Source organism: Pseudophryne corroboree, chromosome 5 (genome assembly GCF_028390025.1).
Source record: "Pseudophryne corroboree isolate aPseCor3 chromosome 5, aPseCor3.hap2, whole genome shotgun sequence".
Taxonomy (NCBI): domain Eukaryota; kingdom Metazoa; phylum Chordata; class Amphibia; order Anura; family Myobatrachidae; genus Pseudophryne; species Pseudophryne corroboree.
Window position 1 is genome coordinate 213,737,084 of NC_086448.1, and position 23,082 is coordinate 213,760,165.

At 45.4% G+C, this 23,082-nt stretch overlaps 1 protein-coding gene and 1 pseudogene across 1 annotated transcript in view; both read right to left on the reverse strand.

Moving 5' to 3' along the window:
• The window catches only part of NRP1 (neuropilin 1), a 179,431-nt gene that overhangs the window by 17,363 nt on the left and 138,986 nt on the right, over nucleotides 1–23,082 (reverse strand). Inside the window, exon 13 of the mRNA XM_063922105.1 lies at nucleotides 20,406–20,462. Within this exon, the coding sequence (XP_063778175.1) occupies nucleotides 20,406–20,462 (57 nt within the window). The remainder of the gene's footprint in view (nucleotides 1–20,405; nucleotides 20,463–23,082) is intronic.
• Nucleotides 8,932–9,051, reverse strand: LOC134929837 (5S ribosomal RNA; annotated as a pseudogene).

Consider the following 23,082-nt stretch of genomic DNA (forward strand, 5'->3'; position numbering starts at 1 on the left):
ATGAATTAATCATCTCATCATGGTTATGTCTCCCCCTACACAATGAAAAATGGATTCCAATGCAAAAGCATTAGACATGAAGACTTTCAATACTTTTCACAAATGCTTCAGGCAATGTTTAAACACTGGCTACAGCCAGGTTCAGTGTGTCACCCTGTGTTTAACATTTACTGCTGCCTTTGCAGAGCTTTTGTAGTGCTTGCAGAATGCATTTTGCATAGAAAGCACCCACATGGTGACATCACCTGGAATGATTTAATTAAACATGCGGTTCCCGTCTCACTGATATTATCCTTCCCTTTTAGTTATGCCAAACTTTCTTTTTTAAAGTATGGTGGACACACCCTGTGTGGATCAACTGTTAAAGGTATCTGCTGGACACGTAAATCATACAGCATTTGCCTACTTTTTGGACTTTCACTCAGCAGCGTCTGGCAGGGGAGGTCCAAGAGACAGGTGCGAGAGATGTGATGATGCAATTTGCGTCATCAGACAAGTCCACTTCATAGAAGCGTAAAATAGTATCCAGGTAAAATAGGATCCACGTACTGTACTTGGAGAATGGAAGATCTACATAGACTGTATGTACAGAGAATATTAGACACAAATGTGCTGTATGACGTTGGAAACAATCTGACATTTGCATATGGGTGATTAAATGAAATTGTTGTCATTTGTATAAAAATTCAAATAAGTTCTGACTATAAATATGAAGCTATCATTACAAATTCTAACACTATAATGCAGGCTTTTTCAACCAGTGTGCCGTGGCACACTAGTGTGCCGCGACCAGTTGCAAGGTGTGCCGCGGAGCCAGAGCAGCTTCCTCCACCTTCAGAGTGAACTGTTGGCCCAGGCTCTTCTTAGAGGATCAGTCGTGCTCCGGCCGTGACCTATGCCTTGAAAACGGTGTGATATCATAGGTCACGGCCGCCGTGTCTCACCACCCAGCCCACCTGCCTGCATACACATCTTCCATTTCCCGCCTGCATACACAGCTTTCCTTGCCAACCCACATCCACACCTGCCCGACCGCCCGCTGCTCAGGATTCGCAGAACCGCACTATGAACAACCCCCGCCACTGAGGGACAGGGAGGAGGACAGCTGATAATATTTGTTATTTTATGTCTCCTGTGGGGAGCAATAGGATTTCAATAGGATTTATGTGGGGAGAATAAGAATTTATGGATTTATGGGGGGAACAATGTGAATAATTCATGTGGGGAGCAATAGGATTTATGTGGGGAGAAATGTGATTGACGTGTGGAGCAATAGGATTTATGTAGGGAGCAACATGATTTATGTGGGGAGCAATGTGATTGTTTTTTCTGTGTAGGCCAATGTATGTGTGGATTTTTTTTTTTACTGTGAGGGCCAATGTGTGTGTTTTGTTTTTTACTGTGGGGAACTGATGGTGTGCCTTGGCAATTTTTAAATATTTTTCGGTGTGCCGCGATTAAAAAAAGGTTGAAAATCACTGCTATAATGGGACCAAGTACAAGGCGACAACTGTTTTTGAAGGTTTTTTTGTTGTAACTGACTTTTCATGCAATGATCCTTTAATTAATGGCCATTTATGGAAGTTCATTCTATACATTCTGCACATTCTCTAACTGAAAGACAAAACAGGGCTTCCCTGCAATTGCTCCAGGTTTCAGTAGAGAACCATGTAAAACGTTTGGTAACTCATAGACTAGGCATAAGGGACTGATATTTTCTGGAAGCTCAAAGAAAAGTCAAAGTACTTACAACCAGAGGTGTAGCGTGGAGACATGACACCCGGAGCAGGGTCATGTCACAGTGCCCCCACCCACCACCACCACCACACATACATACATAGATTCTTCACACACAGTTAGGCACAGACATACATAAACACACATATACACAGATATATACACATATACACACACAAACACAAATATACACACAGATATACATAAACACACACATATACATAGATATATACACATACATACACACATATACACACACACACACACACACACACACACACACATACATAAACACACATACACACTCATATATACACACACACACACACACACACACACACACACACACACACACACACACACATAAACATACAAATATACACAGACATACATAAACACACACATACATAAACACACACATATACACAGCTATATACACATACACACACACAAATACACAGACAGATATATATATACATATAAACACAGACATACATAAACACATATACTCACACATTCTGTATACATATATATATATATATATATATATACATACATACACACACATAAACACACACATACATGTATACACATAAACACACATATGAACACAGACATATACACACAAACAGACATATACACATAAACACAAGGTCTACACAGACATAAACACATACACACACATATACACAAACACAGTATACACACATTAATTCTCACCAAGTGGGCAGCAGCAGGACAGCTCCGTGGGTAGAAGGAAAGGACTGAGGAAAGGGAAGGGGTGGCCACCACACTGCCTGCATGTTCCAGATCACTGAATGCAGTTACCTGACAGCCAGGAAGCTTCTTCTGACAAGCCTCCAAACTTCCCAACTTCCCTAACAACACACCACACTACACTGCACTGAACTCTCTGCACTGCAATCAGTGACATGGAACATGCAGGCAGTGTGGTGGTCACCCCTTCCCTCTCCTCTAGTCATCTCCTCCTACCCTGAGATCCTGGCTCTCAGCTGTGTTACAGGGAGCCGGCGACTTCTGTCCCCAGCAGCGCCTGCAGCTCAAGCTCCACTCGCTCCACCCTCCCTACACCCCTGCTTACAACATAATTTAACTGTAAGCCAGTTAACTATAGATATAGTAAAATAGACTGGGTGTAAACTAAAAAAAAACTTCTTACCACATTTCACTACTTTCACTTCCAAAAGTCAGTCTTGCTTGTGATAAGATTGAGACATTATGTAATAAGTGAGATAGCGGTTATAAGTATGAGGACAGCTGCACAAATGTAAGAAAATAATGGCTCTATTGTTTCTGCAAACATCAACACAATATTTTTTTTCTCCATTGTCTTCCCTGGTATTCAGGAAAATACTTCTCATGGACAAAGGTTGCGTTAACACATTGTCCTACGGAGTCCCGCAGGCAGTCTGTTCATGTATACATGCTCTGCGCATATCCCATCCCTGCACAGTATATATATATATATATATATATATATATATAGCAGATAGACAGGCGGCACTCAGAAATGATGACATGCAACAAGCAGGGTATAGCAACGTTTCAAAGTGTATTACTTCTTCATCAGGACACTTCGAAACGTTGCTATACCCTGCTTGTTGCATGTCATCATTTCTGAGTGCCGCCCGTCTATCTGCTATTTTGGACTTTACAGCTATTGAGGTACCTAGGAGGGCACCAGGCAAGTAATCACTGTGATTGAGGAGTGCTGCCACAACTATGGTTTATATATATATATATATATATATATATATATGTAAAACTTGAATCAGCACTCACCCTCAGAAGTTGTAAAATTGCTCCGGCGCCATCAGGAAAATAGAAATACCGCACACATCTGGCAGCTTGTCAGATGTGTGCGGTATATATATATATATATATATATATATATATATATATATTCAAGCAAATCCTGCAATCTCATCTCATCAGTTCCAACATGGTGGGTGCTCCCAATAGACCATTATCTGGTCCACTCGAAATAGCAGCAGTTCCACGAAGTGGAGGGTACACTCTCGCAAATAAAAATCAGTCCACTGAACTTAAAATCAATTATTTATTGTTGTCATCAAAAGCCTTGTAGCCGACGTTTCGGTTTGATCACGAACCTTTTTCAAGACCGGCAATACATCACATCAACATGCTTATTGAATAGTAGAAACATGTAATATATTTGATTTCATCAAAACCTGCCGTGGTAAAAGGAGGACTACACAGAAGAACAGCTTTCCAGATAATAATTCATGGACTCAGGTGGGAAGATAGGACCTGGAAATCCAAATGTATGCACTTAATGTATGCACTTGATGCAGCCCAGGGGAGGATGATGGAGTCAGGCGTTCTATCTATCTAGTTCGCCATGTCCTGCTTGACTGCCCTGGTTGCTGTATCTATATATTGAGACAGATTTCACTCACATGATTGGTCACATTAGATCACATGACCGCATACCCTCCAACATTTGACACATAAAAATCAGTACAAAATAGGAAAGGGGGTAAAGGGGGGCGTGGTCACACCCCTTTTCCTATACTTTCAATGGAAGTTTGGAGAGCCAAAAATCCGTACAGACCATAAAAAAAGGTACTGTACCTGCCAAAAAGGTACAGTTGGAGGGTATGTGACCATGCATTATTTCTCATACGTCCTAGAGGATGCTGGGAACGACATCAAGACCATGGGGTATAGACGGGATCCGCAGGAGACATGGGCACTCTAAAGACTTTTCATTGGGTGTGAACTGGCTCCTCCCTCTATGCCCCTCCTCCAGACCTCAGTTTTAGAAATGTGCTCAGGCAGACTGGATGCACTCTGAGGAGCTCTACTGAGTTTCTCTGAAAAGACTTATGTTAGGTTTTTTATTTTCAGGGAGATCTGCTGGCATCAGACACCCTGCTTCGTGGGACTGAGGGGGCAGAAACAGAACCAACTTCCTCAGAGTTTCATGGCTCTGTTTCTGGCTGACAGGACACCATTAGCTCCTGAAGGGAACTGAACGCTAGCCGTGTCTAGATGCTCACTCCCACAGCACGCCGTCACCCCCCTCACAGAGCCAGAAGTCAGAAGACAGGTGAGTATGAGAAGAATGATCTTCACTCAAGTAAGTGACGGCTGAGGTGCGGCACGGCTGGCGGGAGCGCGGCGCGCCATTGCTGCCCACACACACAGGCACTGCAGGGTGCGCGGGGGGGGGGGGTGACCTGGGCAGCAAGAAAAATACCTCATACTGGCTAAAAGGGGGAATAAGATGCCGCTGGCACAGCCCTACCCCGCCAGTATAAATATTGTCATGGATACTGAGGGGCGGAGCTTCTTCCTCAGGCAGCCAGCACACTACTCAGCACCATTTTCTCTCTCTATTCAGGCTGCAGAGAACACGCTGGTCCTCTCCTCCACTTCTGACAAGTACAGGGTGATATAAAGGGGGGGGGGGGGCACAAAGCGATTGTGGTGCATTTGATAGTGTATATTACTAGTTAAAAGCGCTTTTGGGCTGTGGACATACTGTGTTTACAAGCAATACTGGCGCTGGGTTTGTGAACTGGCTGCTCCTATCCTGTGTCCCTCTGACAGATTTTACTGTGGGTCTGTCCCCAAAATAAGTCCCAGTGTGTCTGTGAGTGTGGTGTACACGTGTGAGGCATGTCTGAGGCAGGGAGTTCCTCCCCGGAGGAAGCCATTTTAGGGACACAGAGTTGTAATGTGGTGGCGCTACCGGCACACCAAGAGCCTGCATGGGTGAAAGAGCTACGTGACAGTATGCATCTGATTAGATAAGTAGATTAGATAAGTCTGAATCTAAGGCTGCATGCTGGAGAAAATCTGTGGAAGATGTGATTTTTCAGGATGCTGTTATTCCTTATGCGGGCGGCCCCTCTGGGTCACATAAGAGACCATTTGCAAATGTTATAAACACTGATACCGACACGGATTCTGATTCTTGTGTCGACAATAGTGAATCCAGAGAGATAGATCATAAATTGGCAAAAAGTATACAATATATGATTGTGGCTATAAGGGACGTGTTGGAGGTTACAGAAAGCACTCCTGTACCTCAGGAGAAAGCTTATTTATGTAAGGAAAAGAAATCCAAAGTCACCTTTCCTCCTTCACACGAACTAAATGCTCTGTTTGAAGGGATGTGGGTGAATCCTGATAAAAAAATTAGTATTCTCAAAAGGATTCACATAGCTTATCCTTTCCCGGTTGAAGACAGGAAAAAATGGGAGTCACCCCCTGTGTTAGACAGTGCACTTTCCAGGTTGACAAAGAAGGTAATTCTCCCTGCTCCTGGCACGGCTTCTTTAAAGAGCCGGCAGACCGCAAAATGGAAACGACATTGAAATCCATTTATGTTACCAATGGTACACTTCTCAGGCCCACTATTGCCTGCGCATGGGTGAGTCGCGCTATTGAAAAATGGTCAGAATGTGTGTCATCAGAAATTGACACGATTGATAAAGATGAGATACTCCTTAAGTTAGGGAATATCAAGGACGCTGCCGACTACATGCTGGAAGCAATGAAGGATATTGGACTCTTGAGTTCACAAGCCGCTACCATGGCAGTATCGGCTAGGCAGGCGTTATGGATTCGCCAGTGGAACGCGGATGCAGATTCCAAAATAAACATGGAGGCTCTCCCATATAAAGGTGAGGCCTTATTTGGCGATGGCCTGGATGCGTTAGTCTCGGCGGCTACCGCAGGTAAGTCAAAATTTTTGCCCTCTGCGCCTGCACTGGCAAAAAAGACCTATCACCCGCAAATGCAGTCCTTTCGGCCCAATAAATACAAAAAGGCGAGAGGCTCCCCCTTCTTTGCAGGTACGGGAAGGGAAAGGGGAAAGAAGCCCACAGTGGCTCCAGGTTCCCAAGAGCAGAAGTCTACCCCTAATTCTGCCAAATCCCCAGCATGACGCTGGAACTCCCTTGCGGGAGGCCGCTCGGGTGGGGGCACGTCTCAAGCTCTTCTGCCAGGATTGGATTCTGTCTGGCCTGGATCCCTGGGTGTTGCAAATAGTATCCCAGGGATACAAACTAGAGTTTCAAGATGTTCCCCCATGCCGATTTTTCAAATCGACCTTGCCTGCTTCTCCGCCAGAGAGAGAAGCAGTAACAGCGGCAATCCAAAAATTATGTCAAGACCAGGTTATAGTCCTGGTACCATTGTCACAACAAGGGCGGGGTTTTATTCAAGCCTCTTTGTTGTTCCGAAGCCGGACGGCTCGGTCAGACCGATCCTAAATCTAAAAGATCTGAATTTCTTCCTGAAAAGGTTCAAGTTCAAGATGGAATCACTTCGGGCGGTGATTGCCAGTCTGGAGGAGGGGGACTACTTAGTGTCGGTGGACATAAAGGATGCTTACCTGCATGTTCCCATTTATCCTCCTCACCAGGCTTATCTGAGATTCGCGATTCAGGATTGCCATTACCAGTTCCAGACATTACCTTTCGGTCTCTCCACAGCGCCGAGGGTATTCACCAAGTTGATGGCGGAGATGATGGTCCTCCTTCGTCAGAAAGGAGTCAATATAATCCCTTATCTGGACGACCTCCTGATGAAGGGGAGATCCAGGGAGCAGTTATTACAAAACATATCCATATCCCTACTCCAACAACACGGGTGGATCATAAATTACCCAAAGTCACAGTTGGAACCGACGACAAGGTTGTCTTTCGTCGGGATGATTCTGGACACAGAAGTTCAGAGAGTATTTCTTCCGCGGGAAAAGGCTTTGGAAATCCAGAAAATGGTAAAACAGATATTGAAACCATCAAGTGTGTCGATCCAACAGTGCATTCGGTTGTTGGGGAAGATGGTGGCAGCCTACGAGGCCATACAGTTTGGCAGGTTCCATGCCAGAGTATTCCAGTGGGACCTGTTGGACAAGTGGTCGGGGTCACACCTACACATGAACAGAAAGATAATCCTGTCGTCAAAAACCAGGATTTCGCTCCTGTGGTGGTTGCACAGCTCTCACCTGCTAGAGGGACACAGGTTCGGGATTCAGGACTGGGTCCTAGTAACCACAGATGCAAGTCTCCGAGGCTGGGGAGCAGTCTCTCAGGGAGAAAACTTCAAGGGACGTTGGTCACAACAGGAAGCCTGCCTTCACATAAACGTTCTGGAGCTAAGAGCCATTTACAACGGCCTTCAACAAGCGGTACATCTTCTTCAAGACCGTCCCATGCAGATCCAGGCGGACAATGTAACAGCATACATAAACAGGCACAGCGGAACAAAAAGCAGAACGGCAATGGCAGAGGCGACAAAAATCCTCCGCTGGGCAGAAAAACATCTACAAGCTCTGTCGGCAATATTCATTCCGGGAGTAGACAACTGGGAAGCAGACTTCCTCAGCAGACACGATCTCCATCCAGGAGAGTGGGGCCTCCACCAAGAAGTCTTCGCAGAGGTGACAAGTCTTTGGGGAGTACATCAAATAGACATGATGGCGTCTCGTCTCAACAAGAAGCTTCAGAGATACTGTTCCAGGTCGAGAGACCCTCAAGCAGTAGCAGTGGATGCACTGGTGACCCAGTGGGTGTTTCCATCAGTGTATGTTTTAGAGAAGGAAGTTTAATGGGAACCGCACAAGTCCAAAATCGAACGAATAGTAACCTCTGAAAAACTGAATTAATACTGAATTACTTCTGGATATAGCAACCATGTGTATGTGGATAGTTTATCCTGATACTTATCAATTGTTGCTTTTAGTGGTGCTCCCTAGAGTCAAAAATTATCAAACCGAAACAACCAAAAAAGAAATATTGGAAAGTAGACTCTTTTGTGGGAGCACTCTAATTCAGAGGATGGAAATGTAACATATATAATACTGATAAGAACTTTTTAATAGGTAAATATTAAAATTAAATTTTTAGGAGTAATTATACGTGGAAAAAATATATATAGCTTCGCGAAAATATGAAAATAAATTCTCTATAATTGGTGATATCAATATCACAATGTGCGAAATGCCGAAATGATAGGTATCTGTGATACTTAAATTATAACCTCATTGCATATCATCTCTCATGTATTGTATGACCATAATTTATTCTGCAGATATCCATTTTGGATCATTATTGACGCAGAGAATTAAATCATTGGTCATGTTAAACCGAGTATCAAGTGGTAAAAGTGTGAATGACACTCTGTTAGGCTGCCAATTTATTGCAGTACCAGGGTGTTCAGAGGTGGTCTCCCATCCTATTACTAACCCGGCCTTTCACTGCTTAGTTTCCAAGGTCAGAAGAGATTGGGCATCTCCAGTGAGGTATGACCGCAATTATTAAGCTCGCCTTTTCGGTCACTCCACATATATATGGTATAACCACTGTATACCTACAGTATTATGGTTCAAAGGCATATAAGGCGTGAATGCCAAAAACATAAGAGATTGTATATAATCGCTTGACTGGTCACTGTGTGACACGTTAGCCAAAGAAAAAGTACACAGGTATATTACTAGCCCATTATGTGGAAAGACATTTTTATCACATAGCATCCACAAATGGAATTGCCAATCCTAGGAACACCTGTACGGCCATAGTAAGCTGTAATCTATCTAGGTACCAAGTAAGGTTGTTCTGCACAATCTACAAATGTAGCAAGACAATTAATAATAGTGTATATAGAGAGGTTAAGAATATCAAGTGAATGGCCCCTCTACACTATTATGAACAGAGCCGGCCATAGGCATAGGCAAACTAGGCAATTGCCTAGGGCATTTGATATGCCTAGGGGCATCAGCAGCTTCTGCTGATTAAAATGATATGCGGCATGCCTATATTCTGTGTGTAGCATTTCATATGCAGATACAGCCACAGTCTCACACAGTATATAGGCATGCCGCATATAATTTTAATCAGCAGAAGCAGCTTGTGCATCCTAGCCACATAGCAATGCAAATAAGATGCATTTTCATTAAAAAAAAGGTGCCCGACGTTAGCATTGAGGCAAGATTTATGAGGACACATCTGTATCCAAGCAGAGGCAGCGGTCACAGTGTTAGTGGCAGTGTGAGTGCTGTGTGCATGTGAGTGGGTTGGTTGTGCAGTAGTGTTCGGAATATGTGTAAGGAGCATTATGTGTGTCATGTAAAAATTATTTAATAATGTGCAACATATGTGTAAGGGGCAATATGTGTGTCATTATGTTTATAAGGACATTAATAATGTGCGGCATATGTGTAAGGGGCATTACTGTGCGGAATTATGTGTATAAAGGCATTACTAATGTGTGGCATTATGTGTATAAGGTGCTCTACTATGTGGCGTTGCGTATAGAAAGGGCACTACTGTGTCATCCAATGTGAATAAAGAGCAATAAGGTGTGGTGTAATGTGAATAAGGAGCAATTCAGTGTGATGTAATGTGAATAAGGAGCTCTATTGTGAGGAGTAACGTTTATAAGGTAAAGTGATACTACTGTGGGATGTAATATAAATTATGGACACTATCGCATGATCAAATGTGAATAAAGTTGCAGTACTGTGTGGCGTAATTTGAATTGGGGCTACTATTGTGTGGCCATGCCCCTTCCCAGCAAAAACACCCCCCTTTTTGGGCTGTGCGCCAAACAAAATATAGGGGGTACAAACACCAAAATAAGGACTGTTATGGGTGAGGGCTGATGGTGCTGGGAAAGAGGTGCAAGGTCAGAGGCGGAACCAGCGGTGGTGCTAGGGGGCACCAGACAAAATCTTGCCTAGGGCATCATATTGGTTAGGGCCGGCTCTGATTATGAAAGCAGCTATATCACTGCACTTATGTCTCAAACCTGTAACCGCTCCTCACAATTAGAAGGAGAAACCTGTACAGATCAAGAACTTTAAACAAGGTGATTGCCAGCAGGTCAGAATTGTGCCTATACTGTTGTTCAGAGATCCAACCAAATGATCATTGCATATACTGAGATTAAGAACAGTGACCGGAGCAATTAGTTTCAAGATGAGGTACAAATCCGGTGATGGTAAATCCTCACAATATCCTATTATTACCAAAATATGTATGTTTTCCCTCCACTTCCGCTGATCCCAAAAGTACTCAGGATCATAAGAAAGACAAGGGTTCGAGCAATCTTCATTGCCCCAGACTGGCCAAGAAGGGCTTGGTACCCAGATCTTCAGCAGTTACTCATATGAGATCCTCGGCCTCTTCCTCCTCGGGAGGACCTGCTGCAGCAGGGGCCCTGTGTGTACCAAGACTTACCGCGGCTACGTTTGACGGCATGGCTGTTGAGCACCGTATCCTGGCCAGGAAGGGTATTCCTAAGGAGGTCATCCCTACCCTTATTCAGGCCAGAAAGAGAGTAACGTCAAAACATTACCACCGTATTTGGAGAAAATATGTGTCTTGGTGTGAATCCAAGAAAGCTCCTACGAAAGAGTTTCACTTAGGACGTTTTCTCCATTTTTTGCAGGATGGTGTGGAGACGGGCCTACGATTGGGATCAATCAAGGTCCAGATTTCGGCCTTGTCAGTGTTCTTCCAAAAACAATTGGCCTCTCTTCCAGAGGTTCAGACCTTCGTAAAAGGGGTTCTGCACATCCTGCCTCCATTCGTGCCTCCAGTGGCACCATGGGACCTTAACGTGGTATTGCAGTTCCTTCAATCGGATTGGTTTGAGCCTCTACAAAAGATAGAGTTGAAGTTTCTCACTTGGAAAGTGGTGATGCTTTTGGCATTGACATCTGCGAGGCGGGTGTCGGAATTGAGGGCCTTGTCTCACAAGAGCCCTTACCTGATTTTCCATGAAGATAGGGCAGAGTTGCGAACTCGCCAACATTTTCTTCCAAAGGTGGTTTCTGCTTTTCGCATAAACCAACCTATTGTGGTGCCAGTAGTTACTGACACATTCACTGATTCAAAGTCTCTAGATGTGGTTAGAGCTTTGAAAATCTGTGTTGCTAGAACAGCTCGTATACGGAAAACAGAGGCTCTGTTTGTCCTGTATGATCACAACAAGATTGGCTGTCCTGCTTCCAAGCAGACTATTGCACGTTGGATTAGAAATACGATTCAGCAAGCTCATACTACGGCTGGATTGCCGTTACCGACGTCCGTAAAGGCCCACTCCACTAGGAAGGTGGGCTCATCCTGGGCGGCTGCCCGGGGGGTCTCGGCATTACAACTTTGCCGAGCAGCTACTTGGTCAGGGTTAAACACATTTGCAAAGTTCTACAAGTTTGACACCTTGGCCGATGAGGACCTAAAGTTTGGTCAATCGGTGCTGCAGGGTCATCCGCACTCTCCCGCCCGTACTGGAGCTTTGGTATAGATCCCATGGCTTTGATGTTGTCCCCAGCATCCTCTAGGACGTATGAGAAAATAGGATTTTGATAACCTACGGGTAAATCCTTTTCTCCTAGTCCGTAGAGGATGCTGGGCGCCCGTCCCAGTGCGTACTTTACCTGCAGTTTAGTTATTACAGTTACACAAGTTGTGTTATCTTGGTTTCAGCATGTTGCTGCAATTAGTTCATGCCTGTTGGCGTGTGTTATGTTGAATGCCATGTGTGCGGCATGGTTGAGGGTGTGAGTTGGTAGATATCTCACCACTAGTTAAGTAATTCCTTTCCTCGAAATGTCAGTCTCCCTGGGCACAGTTCCTACAACTGAGGTCTGGAGGAGGGGCATAGAGGGAGGAGCCAGTTCACACCCAATGAAAAGTCTTTAGAGTGCCCATGTCTCCTGCGGATCCCGTCTATACCCCATGGTCTTGATGTCGTCCCCAGCATCCTCTACGGACTAGGAGAAAAGGATTTAGCAGTAGGTTATCAAAATCCTGTTTTCCCAACGACCACACACCTCAGGTCTGATGTACTTCCAACTGTCATTTGAAACCTCATCACAAAGCCACAGCTGTATCACTCCACCAGTGTACACAGTACTAGCTCTTACACAGACACTGCTCACATGGGGGCAGCACATCACTGCCTCACTATGACTGATATCTGACAGAAACATTTACCAAAATGCCAAATTTACCACATAACTCAAATGATATCACATTAGACCTCATCACACATGACTTGTACAATGATGATCTATCTATTCATGCAGCCACTTCAGAATCTGCAAACATCTTTGTACTGTCACCCTACATTATCTCCACATAGAACTATTTTGTCACAACAGCATACCTCCCAACTTTGGCTGCTTTCAAAGAGGGACAAGTCGCGCGCGTTCCCGAAAAGGGGTGTGGCCTATGAAAAGGGGGCGTGGCTTCGCGGGAGGACCCACGATCGCGAGCCACGCCCCCGTTTTCGTCACTGAGGGGTCATGCCCAGCGCTCTGTGAGCCGCTGGCATGCCCCCTCTCCCCCTGTCTGCACTGAATAGACGCTGTGCGCATAGCGTCTATTCACCGCTGCTCTGCTAAGCAGGGCAGCGACAGACAGAGCCTCCCAAATGCTCCCCCCACCGCGGGACACTGCGGCCCGTGGGTGGGACAGCGGGACAGTCCCCAAAAAACGGGACTGTCCCGCGAAAATCGGGACAGTTGGGAGGTATGCAACAGGGATCATTTTATAAGACAGATATACCACTCTTGGGTGTGCGGTCTACCCAAGAGTGGTATATCTATTACATATATATTAGTGATGAGCGGGTTCGGTCCCTCGGGATCCGAACCCCCCCCCGAACTTCACCCATTTTACATGGTTCCGAGGCAGACTCGGATCTTCCCGCCTTGCTCGGTTAACCCGAGCGCGCCCGAACGTCATCATCCCGCTGTCGGATTCTCGCGAGATTCGCATTCTATATAAGGAGCCGCGCGTCGCCGCCATTTTCACTCGTGCATTGGAGATGATAGCGAGAGGACGTGCAGCGTTCTCTCAGTTTCTGTGTTCAGTGTGCTGCAAATATCTGTGCTCAGTGTGCTGCAAATATCTGTGCTCAGTGTGCTGAAAATATCTACGTTCTCTGCCTGAAAAACGCTCCATATCTGTGCTGCATTGTAGTATATAGTAGGAGGACAGCGCAGAATGTTGGCAGTACGGTACAGTAGTCCACTGCTCTACCTACCTCTGTGTCGTCAAGTATACTATGCATCCATACCTGTGCTGCATTTTAGTTGTGCGCAGTATATAGTAGGAGGGGACAGTGCAGAATGTTGCTGTGACCACCAGTATATATATATAGCAGTACGGTACAGTAGTCCACTGCTCTACCTACCTCTGTGTCGTCAAGTATACTATGCATCCATACCTGTGCTGCATTTTAGTTGTGCGCAGTATATAGTAGGAGGGGACAGTGCAGAATGTTGCTGTGACCACCCGTATATAATATATATAGCAGTACGGTACAGTAGTCCACTGCTCTACCTACCTCTGTGTCGTCAAGTATGCTATGCATCCATACCTGTGCTGCATTTTAGTTGTGCGCAGTATATAGTAGGATGGGACAGTGCAGAATGTTGCTGTGACCACCAGTGTATAATATATATAGCAGTACGGTGCAGTAGTCCACTGCTCTACCTACCTCTGTGTCGTCAAGTATAAGATGCATCCATACCTGTGCTGCATTTTAGTTGTGCGCAGTATATAGTAGGAGAGGACAGTGCAGAATGTTGCTGTGACCACCAGTATATAATATATATAGCAGTACGGTACAGTAGTCCACTGCTCTACCTACCTCTGTGTCGTCAAGTATACTATGCATCCATACCTGTGCTGCATTTTAGTTGTGCGCAGTATATAGTAGGAGGGGACAGTGCAGAATGTTGCTGTGACCACCAGTGTATAATATATATAGCAGTACGGTGCAGTAGTCCACTGCTCTACCTACCTCTGTGTCGTCAAGTATAAGATGCATCCATACCTGTGCTGCATTTTAGTTGTGCGCAGTATATAGTAGGAGGGGACAGTGCAGAATGTTGCTGTGACCACCAGTATATAATATATATAGCAGTACGGAACAGTAGTCCACTGCTCTACCTACCTCTGTGTCGTCAAGTATACTATGCATCCAAACCTGTGCTGCATTTTAGTTGTGCGCAGTATATAGTAGGAGGGGACAGTGCAGAATGTTGCTGTGACCACCAGTATATAATATATATAGCAGTACAGTACAGTAGTACACTGCTCTACCTACCTCTGTGTATTCAAGTATACTACAAAAGTTCAGTAAAATTACCCAAAAATTAAAATTAAAAGTGTCTGATGAGAAGCGTAAACTTGCCAATATGCCATTTACGACATGGAGTGGCAAGGAACGGCTGAGGCCCTGGCCTATGTTCATGGCTAGTGGTTCAGAATCACATGAGGATGGAAGCACTCATCCTCTCGCTAGAATACTGCAGTGCCACTCCTAGATGGGCCAGGTGTTTGTTTCGGCCACTTGGGTCGCTTAGCTTAGTCACAAAGCTACCTCATTGTACCTCTTTTTTTCTTTGCATCATGTGCTGTTTGGGGACTATTTTTTGAAGTGCCATCCTGTCTGACACTGCAGTGCCACACCTAGATGAGCCAGGTGTTTGTGACGGCCTCTTGGGTCGCTTAGCTTAGCCATCCAGCGACCTTGGTGCACCTCTTTTTTTCTCTGCATCATGTGCTGTTTGGGGACTATTTTTTAAATCTGCCATCCTGTCTGACACTGCAGTGCCACTCCTAGATGGGCCAGGTGTTTGTGTCGGCCACTTGGGTCGCTTAGCTTAGCCATCCAGCGACCTTGGTGCACCTCTTTTTTTCTTTGCATCATGTGCTGTTTGGGGACTATTTTTTAAATCTGCCATCCTGTCTGACACTGCAGTGCCACTCCTAGATGGGCCAGGTGTTTGTGTCGGCCACTTGGGTCACTTAGCTTAGCCATCCAGCGACCTCGGTGCACCTCTTTTTTTCTTTGCATCATGTGCTGTTTGGGGACTATTTTTTAAATTGGTCATTCTGTCTGACACTGCAGTGCCACTCCTAGATGGGCCAGGTGTTTGTGTCGGCCACTTGGGTCGCTTAGCTTAGCCATCCAGCGACCTTGGTGCACCTCTTTTTTTCTTTGCATCATGTGCTGTTTGGGGACTATTTTTTAAATCTGCCATCCTGTCTGACACTGCAGTGCCACTCCTAGATGGGCCAGGTGTTTGTGTCGGCCACTTGGGTCACTTAGCTTAGCCATCCAGCGACCTTGGTGCACCTCTTTTTTTCTTTGCATCATGTGCTGTTTGGGGACTATTTTTTAAATCGTTCATCCTGTCTGACACTGCAGTGCCACTCCTAGATGGGCCAGGTGTTTGTGTCGGCCACTTGGGTCGCTTAGCTTAGCCATCCAGCGACCTTGGTGCACCTCTTTTTTTCTTTGCATCATGTGCTGTTTGGGGACTATTTTTTAAATCTGCCATCCTGTCTGACACAGGTATATATATATATTTATTTACATGTACACTGTATATACAGGCCTTCCCGGCACTTCTGTGCCTGCCCTTGAATACATACTGCTCCCTCCACCACACGCTCCTCCGTGTGAAAGAGTGTACCCTGTATATACACTTTATTCATACATGCATTTTTACACAGCTGTGTAATACACTGCCGGGAACACTGCAGGCAGAGAGTAGGAGGTGTTTCATACAGCTGCAGGAACTGATTGTACAAGATCCTCCTGTCACTGCAGTTTTCGGCTGAATAATGATTCTTCTTTATATAACGCCAGTGGCCAGTGGCGTCACAACGTGGGTGCGGAGGGTGCGGCCCCCACCCGGGTGTCACCCGCCGAGGGGTGACACCAAAAAAATGCCGGCTCCTGCTCAGTGACAAGAGCCAGGTGCTGCACTGTAACAATACGTGCAGCATCTGGCTCTTGTCCCTGTGAAGGAGCCGGCACTGCATTCGCGAGAGACTTGCCGCAGCTTCACCCGCCGGCATCACCGCACACTCACCGGACACAGGTGAGAGACTCAGGAGCCCCAGGCTGCAGGCTTAGGAGGGGGAGAAGGGGTGGGATGGGGGAGGAAGGGACAGAGTGGGCTTGTATGAGGGATAGAGGCACTTCCCGGGAGGGAGGGGGGGGGCAGCCAACATTTTCTTAACCCCCTGGAGTGACGAAAATGGGGTCCGCCCGCGAGGCCGTGCCCCCTTATGCTAGGCCACGCCCCCATTTCGCGACCTCCCGCACCGGGTGTCACCATGGGCAGTGATGCCCCTGTATAACGCCATTCTGAGATGGCGTTATATAAAGAAAGCTTTTACTCTTTTTTTAATCTTTTCCTGCTACTTAAATAACAGAATGTTAAAATACTATAGAGTGCAATGGCTTGCTGTCTACAGTGCGATATTGAAGGAGCGGTGTACTAACGGAGAAGATAATTGCCCTTTGCTAAATAGTGGGAATACTTATATTATGCAGAAATGCTCATTTCCGCATAATTTAAGTAGAAATTTGCTTGCTGTATAGAGCCCTAAGTGGTAAGTGCCCTAGACAGGTCAGGGACAGAACAGAAGCAAAGGATGCTTTGCGAATGATGGTGGCCTCCCTGTTGTCTCTTGCTGATAAAATGTGAAGATTTCAGCTACACATAATAAACAGCTGCAGAGAAGGGATCACAGTTTATAAATGTTGCTAAGTAGAACATATGCTTGGTTATAATTTTCCTTTAAACCAAGTGTGAGGAAAAGTTGTGCTTTGCTACTTACTATATAACTGCAATAAAAGCAGCATTGCTTTAATCATTGCTTACATTGTGTGTTATTACCGGAGTATATGCAATCACCCGGCTATTTATTGCGGCTGACTAGATAAAAAAATAATTGAAAACGTTGCAGTGACTCGTGGTTTTGAGATCTGACCTGCATCATGTTTGAATTTAAATACACGTTTGCCCTAAATATATGTAAAGGACCTGCCAGACAGATGTACGGATGTGCTGCCTAACATAGCAAATAATCAGCCATTGCTTTTATTAGGGGCCATTTATAGAGGTTCAGTCCAAACTTCCTGCGTGTGTCATTGTGACGCCATGAAAGTATATTTGTGACTGGTGCATCTTTTTCTATGGAGCTGAGCATGAATGCATATAGCATAATTGCCAACATTCAAGATGCAGGGGAGTGGCCATGTCTTCAGTGGCCGTTTTAGCATTTCTGAAGTGCTAGGCCACACCCAACCGCTTTCCATTCCTCTGGAAAAACCGTTGAAATGCCACACACGATGGAGACACCTGCCTCCACTAATGCAGCACTTTCTCACCATAAGAAAATACCTCCCAACCACCTGCAATCATGGTGAATGCTGTACTGTGGGATGGCGGGATGGTCTAATCTGGACTACCCAGCTAAAATAGCTTGGCAGGGATGGTGCAGTGCATTGCTGAGCATGTAACCTTTAGACGGGAATATAAATTCTATGATGTACCTGACTGTTCAAAAACACATTTATTTTAAAATAAGCTGAAAAGTGTGGACCTGATTCAGAGGTGGATGTTATTGCAGTCATGACTGCATCTTTCTGAGCAGGCGTCTGGGTCTTTGTGTGAATGCCGTAGCTGATGGTCTTCCTACTGAGATGCTAAGCCAACACTGTATGTACAAAGATGCATCGTCAGTGGCACATCGGTTGCCCCATCGGAAATTGCACCAGCCATATTGAGGAACAGAATGTCTGTTGGAACATGCCAGTGTGGGCAGTCACAGTCGCTTGTGGTGGCCTGATTTTGTCAGGCTAGCCAACTCCTAAATACACATTGAATGGATCTGCATGGAATTTCGATCTGCGTTTTTCTGCACTAACCATCAGGCACACATGCAGACTGAATACATCGGTCTCTTGTGTCCAGAGTATACCTGACTTGCGAAAGATAAATACTTTGTACCTGACCTTGAAAAATGCAAATAATATGCACAAAAGGGCCATCATTGGGTTAAATGTATGCCGCAACGGATGAATAGACAGACTCATAAAAGTCTGCGATTTTGTAAATATACATGTGCTATACCATATGTATTTGTAGAGGGCACTTACTATGTCCAGACCTTTAACAGCCCTGTGCTTCATCTGCCCCTGGTCGACACAGGGGGCATGAGTGTGGGTCTCATTACAATTGCTCACTAGCTGCTGCTCAGATTATCTTGCAGACGCTCCAAGCAGCAGCACAGTACCCATGGCACTAGGGGAGAAGACATAGCATCTCTCAGTGAGGGAGCTGTGAGCTGGAGAAGGGGGCGGCCTGCAGCCGTGAACAGGTACGTCTAGTAGTACCGCCCCTAGGCTGTCCCACCCTGTGCGGGCACACCGGCTGCACACCCCTCCTTACAGCCCAGTCTTGATCAACCAAAGATAACTGCTGACTGGTTGGTATGTGCACTTTATTAGTTAATAAGAGGCTACAACACCAGCATATATCAATAATTTACTGTATGGAAAAGGTTAAACAATAAAAATGTGATTGTGAAATTCAAGTGTTACACATACCAACACCTGACATCCACATGGCAGCAATCATCATGAATAGAGGTCCTATTATATATCCATCACATTATTACTAGTAGTCCTAGTGATAGTCACCCACATTTCTGTCATTTCACTTCACTTAATTGAGATTGCAAATGGGGAGGTAAATGTGCATTTCTGAATAGGGTACGTTAAACCAGCTCGTTGTAAATTGAGTTCTGTTTAGTATTCACAAAAACATGGCACATTCCTTTGTTCACCATGGAGAATTTACATGCAGATAAAAGGAAACAAATATATTTATGGAAGGAACGGGAACAGATGCTAAGAAGCTTTACAGAGCAAGAGAAATGCAGGCGGTCTGTGGTACATTGTTCCATCCTCCTTCAGCTTAGGGTATTTCACTCAGAAAATATGGTTTTATTTAGAGTAAGGAGAATAAGCTCTATCAAAATAAAGTGTTTGTTTTCCCTTAAAGGGGAACTATGCTCCAAGCCAGAAATTGTGACCCCTTGGGGTACATCTACTAAAAGTCGATTTTTGATCGATGTTCTGTTTCAGGTTCTAAATCACACATTTACTAACAGATGAGTTTTGACATTGTTTAAGAAAAAAAATCATCTGTTAGTAAATGTGGAATTCAGACCCTGAAATAAAAATTTCGACCAAACATCAACCAAGCAATGATCAAACATCAATTAAACATTGACCCAGATCGACTTTTAGTAAATATACCCCTAAATCCCAGTTACTAACAGATTATTTTTTTATTTTTTTTATTTTTAAGGTTGTCAAATATCATCTGTTAGTAAATGTGTGATTTAGACCCTGAAAGAGAAAATCAACCAGATATCGACCAACCATTAACCAGTCAATTGACCAAATATCGATCAAAATCGACCCAAATTGACTTTTAGTAAATTTTGCCCTTTGTGTCCAGTTTTACCTTTACTGACAGCTTTACATTCCATCACAGATCACTTTCACAGTGCGTCATATGACCCAAGTGAAATCACTGTTCTATCTATGTTTCTATAAAGGGTGGATATGCCAAAATCATTGTAAGATACAAAAAATCACTCTACAGACATTATCAATAGCAAATAATATTTCTCTAAAGATAAAGACGTGTCTGCCTGTTTCCCCTTCACCTCAGGCAATTCCATGTACTAAGTGAATATTTAGAAACCGTTATACTGTATATTTTGTTAATTAGCTTTCAACTCTGAAATGGTTTGGGGTTGCAATAAGTGGATATATCTCACCTGACTCAGTGCTGCCTTCTCTGGTTGGTATATCTGTACTCTGCATTGTAGTTTCAGCTATAAATGAAACAAACACAAAACAGTGAAAAACTAATTTAGAAATAACAATATTTGTTGCAATTAATAAATATCGGAAGGCCTTAGCTAGTTTTGTCATACAGGGGTCAATTCAATTAGGCGCAAGTAAGTGCGAGATCAAACCGTGAGGAGGCGAGTACAGTTGCCATTGCTGGCGTTTCTATGCTATTGAAATGGCAACTCACTCCTAATTAAATTGACCCCTTAATATATGAGCATCATTAATAGTGTAAAATGCATATTAGTTTATATTAGTATAATTGCTGAGCAGGAATGTTCAACCTCCGTAAGTATTATTATTATTACTATCATTAGCATTTACTTATAGCATACCAAAAAGTTCAGCAGTGCTGTATAAAGCAATGATACAAACAAGGCAAGCAAAGTCACAAAATTACATTGGACCAGCCTATGGGGGTCATTCCGAGATGATCGTAGCTGTGCTAAATTTAGCACAGCTACGATCATTCACACTGACATGCGGGGGGACGCCCAACACAGGGCTATCCCGCCCCGCATGTCAGTTCTGTCGCCCCCCGCAGAAGTGCAAAGGCATCGCACAGCGGCAATGCCTTTGCACTTCAAGAGTAGCGCCCGACCAGCGCAGCTTTAGCGTGCTCTGGCCGGGAGCTACTCATCGCTCCCCGGCCCGCAGCGGCTGCGTGTGACATCACACAGCTGCTGTGGCCCGCACCCCGTTCGGTCAGGCCACGCCTGCGTTGGCCGGACCGCGCTCACAAAACGGCGGCAAAATGCCGCCGCCCCCCCCCAGCAACTGCCTCTGCCTGTCAATCAGGCAGTGGCGATCCTTCGGCCATCCGGCATGCGCCATAAACTGCAGCGTGCGATCGGGCCAGAATGATCCCCAATATACAAACTCAGGGGCTGGCTGGCAACTTTCAGACTGAGGGGCATATGCAATCAAGTGTTCTTGGCTTTTCTGTCGCTCTCACTGCATATCTTCTTGCTGTCTCATTTAGTCCTAATTGCAAATATCCATGTAATCTCAGCAGTTGGGATTCCGAAATAATGCCAGCTGCGGCACGCCAACGTTCAGAATCCCAACAAATTGTGCAGTATTTTAACCGTTCGCTTACACCACCATCCCGTAGCCTGACCCTAACACCTCCACCTCCCAACCCTCCCCCTAGTGCCTAATGCTAAACCTAACGATTCTGTTTGGGATGCTGCTGTCCCCTGTTGCTCATTACCCCCTTTATAGCTCTCTCACTACCAGTCCTTACATATAACACGGAGGGCATTACCGCAAACACTCACCTCACAGCACTCACTAACCCCCTCACATCTTACTTATTGCCCCCACAGCACTCACTGACCCCTTACATCTGACTTATTGCCCCTCGACAGCACTCACTGACCCCCACACATCTCACTTATTGCCCCGCCAACAGAACACACTGACCCCTTCACTTGCCCCTAAGAGCACTCTGTCCACCTCACTGCACTCACTGACCCCCTCCCTCAATGACTCCATCATAGCTCACACCCTGCCCCCAAGGACACACACTTACCTCTTCTCATCACTTACTCCCTCACAGCACTATCCCCTTTACAGTTCACCTCAGAGAATTCCTCACTCCCTTCAATTTCACAGTTGTCCCCTCTCCTTCACTGTCCTCCTCACAGCACCTCCAGCCCCTTCAGTGTCCACCTCAAAGCACTTCCCATCATCAAAAGCACATAACAGCACTCTCTCAAGTCCCTTCAATGTCCCGCTCCAACAATCCCCCTCCCCCTTCAATGTCCACCCTAAAGTACTGCCCCTCCTCAACCCCTTCAATCTTCCCCTCCAGCACTCCCCCTTCACTGTCCACCCTAAAGTACTCTCCCCTCTTTAATGTCCCCCTCCAGCACTCTCACTCCCCCTCAATGTCCATCCTAAAGTACGCTCTCCCCCCGCCTCAGCCCCTTCAATGTCCTACTCCAGCGATCCCCTTCAATGTCCACCCTAAAGTACTCCCCCTCCCACCTCAGCACTTTCAATGTCTACACCACAGCACCTTGACTGTTCCCATCCATAGCACTCCCTTTGGCAGCGACAGGAAAATTACCTTCTTTATTTTAGTGTAAAATTGCTGTTCCTATCCAGCACTCTTTTTCTCCTGCAGTGGCGTGCAGCCGAGCTGCTCTTGTCACAATTGCGCTGCTGCTGTGAGACTGAGCCACAGAGCTCAGGTAGGCGGAGCTGCCTGCTCCAGCTGCTCCAATGGTATCATAGCACAGTGAGAGCGACTGGGAGCGACCGCAGACTACAGCAGCTACAGCTGACAGCCTCCTGCAGCCAGTTCGATATATACTGTATGCAGAAGGTGGCCCTCTAAAAATGCAGTGGCCCGGGGAGGCAGATGGCACCCTGCCCCCCACTGTATATACTATAACACGTGTGAGCATAATTCCATGTGCATATCTATAGGCTTAGTTGCATCAACTAAAGGGAAAGGAATAAATGAAGAGTAGCAAGGACCCTGCTCATGAGAGGTTACACTCTAAATGGTAGGGGAAAGATCGGTGGTACTGTGGAGATACTAGGCGATAAGGAGGTGGGAGGGAAGGGGTCAGACAGAGATCTGGTAAGATA